The sequence below is a fragment of the Priapulus caudatus genome, unplaced genomic scaffold (genome assembly GCF_000485595.1).
Source record: "Priapulus caudatus unplaced genomic scaffold, Priapulus_caudatus-5.0.1 Scaffold13037, whole genome shotgun sequence".
Taxonomy (NCBI): Eukaryota; Metazoa; Priapulida; class Priapulimorpha; order Priapulimorphida; family Priapulidae; genus Priapulus; species Priapulus caudatus.
This window is the reverse complement of record NW_014590098.1, coordinates 1-1,255: the sequence shown is the minus strand read 5'-3', so window position 1 is coordinate 1,255 and position 1,255 is coordinate 1. Positions and strand designations below refer to the sequence as shown.

Here is a 1,255-nt window from a genome sequence, read left to right as displayed (position 1 = left end):
GGCAGGACATGAAACCACCGCCAATGTACTTTCGTGGATGTGGTATCTACTGTCTCAATCGCCTGATGTAGAAAAAAAGCTGCATAATGAGTTAGACCGTGAACTCGCCGGAGCAACGCCGACGTTCAGCGATATAGCCAAATTACCTTATACACGCGCTATTCTCGATGAAACCATGCGTCTTTATCCGCCAGTCCCCATACTCGCAAGACAATCACGCGGTGAAGACAGCATAAACGGCAAACACATTCCTCCTAAGTCGAATATGCTGGTGGTTCCTTGGTTGATACAACGTCACTCATTATATTGGGATCAGCCGGATCACTTTATCCCCGAACGCTTTATGCCGGGCGCACCCAAGCCGCATAAGTTCACCTATATTCCGTTTAGTGCTGGCCCACGAGTTTGCCCCGGCAAAGCCTTTGGTATCAATGAGTCCGTGTTAGTATTTGCGATTTTAGCGCAACACTATCGCGCTGAAACCACTGGCAACTATCAAGGTGAACATGATTGTCGTCTCACCTTGCGCCCTAAAGATAATTTACCGATGAAGCTAATCCGACGCTGAGCTACCGTTAAACCAATAAATACAATAGAAAAGCACCAAACACAATACGGTACACACCGAAGCTAACGAAAGTGAAGTTTTCAAGAAAACGGATAAATAACTTCATGGTAAGATAAGCCACGATAAAGGCAGTGATGAAACCAACCACTAGAGGCAACCAATTCGCACCCATAAAATCGTCATAATGCTTTAAAAACGCATAAGCACTGGTTGCGCCCATCACCGGAAGCGCCAGCAAAAAGGAAAACTCCGCGCTTGCCTTACGACTCAACCCCACTAATAAAGCACCGACTATCGTAGAACCGGCGCGACTAGTACCGGGAATTAAGGCAAATATCTGTGCAAACCCAATCCACGCGGCTTGCTTATAACTCACTTCATCGACGGTTTTAGTGTGCTCCATACTGTCTTTATGAAAGTATTCCAACACTAAAAACACCACACCACCGACAATAAACATCACCGGCACCACCGTTTTGCTTCGGAACAGCGCCTCAATGTGATCTTTAAAAATGAAACCCACCATGGCTAACGGCAAGAAGGCAATCAATACTTTTAACCACAATGCGGTATATTGAAAACTAAACTTATCTTTATAATTCACCACCACGGCCAAAATAGCGGCCAATTGAATAATCACTTCAAAAGCAATATTCACCTTAGTCTGCTCAATGCCAAGCCACTGAC

The 1,255-nt window shown here is 45.3% G+C and overlaps 1 protein-coding gene across 1 annotated transcript; it reads left to right on the top strand.

Moving 5' to 3' along the window:
• Positions 1 to 7: 7 nt before the first annotated feature.
• On the top strand, positions 8 to 500 carry LOC106820416 (protein LUTEIN DEFICIENT 5, chloroplastic-like; the record flags this gene model as incomplete). The annotated part of the gene is made up of 1 exon (XM_014824934.1): positions 8 to 500. A coding segment is annotated over one exon (493 nt), but the record flags the coding sequence as incomplete, so codon positions are not given.
• Positions 501 to 1,255: the final 755 nt, after the last annotated feature.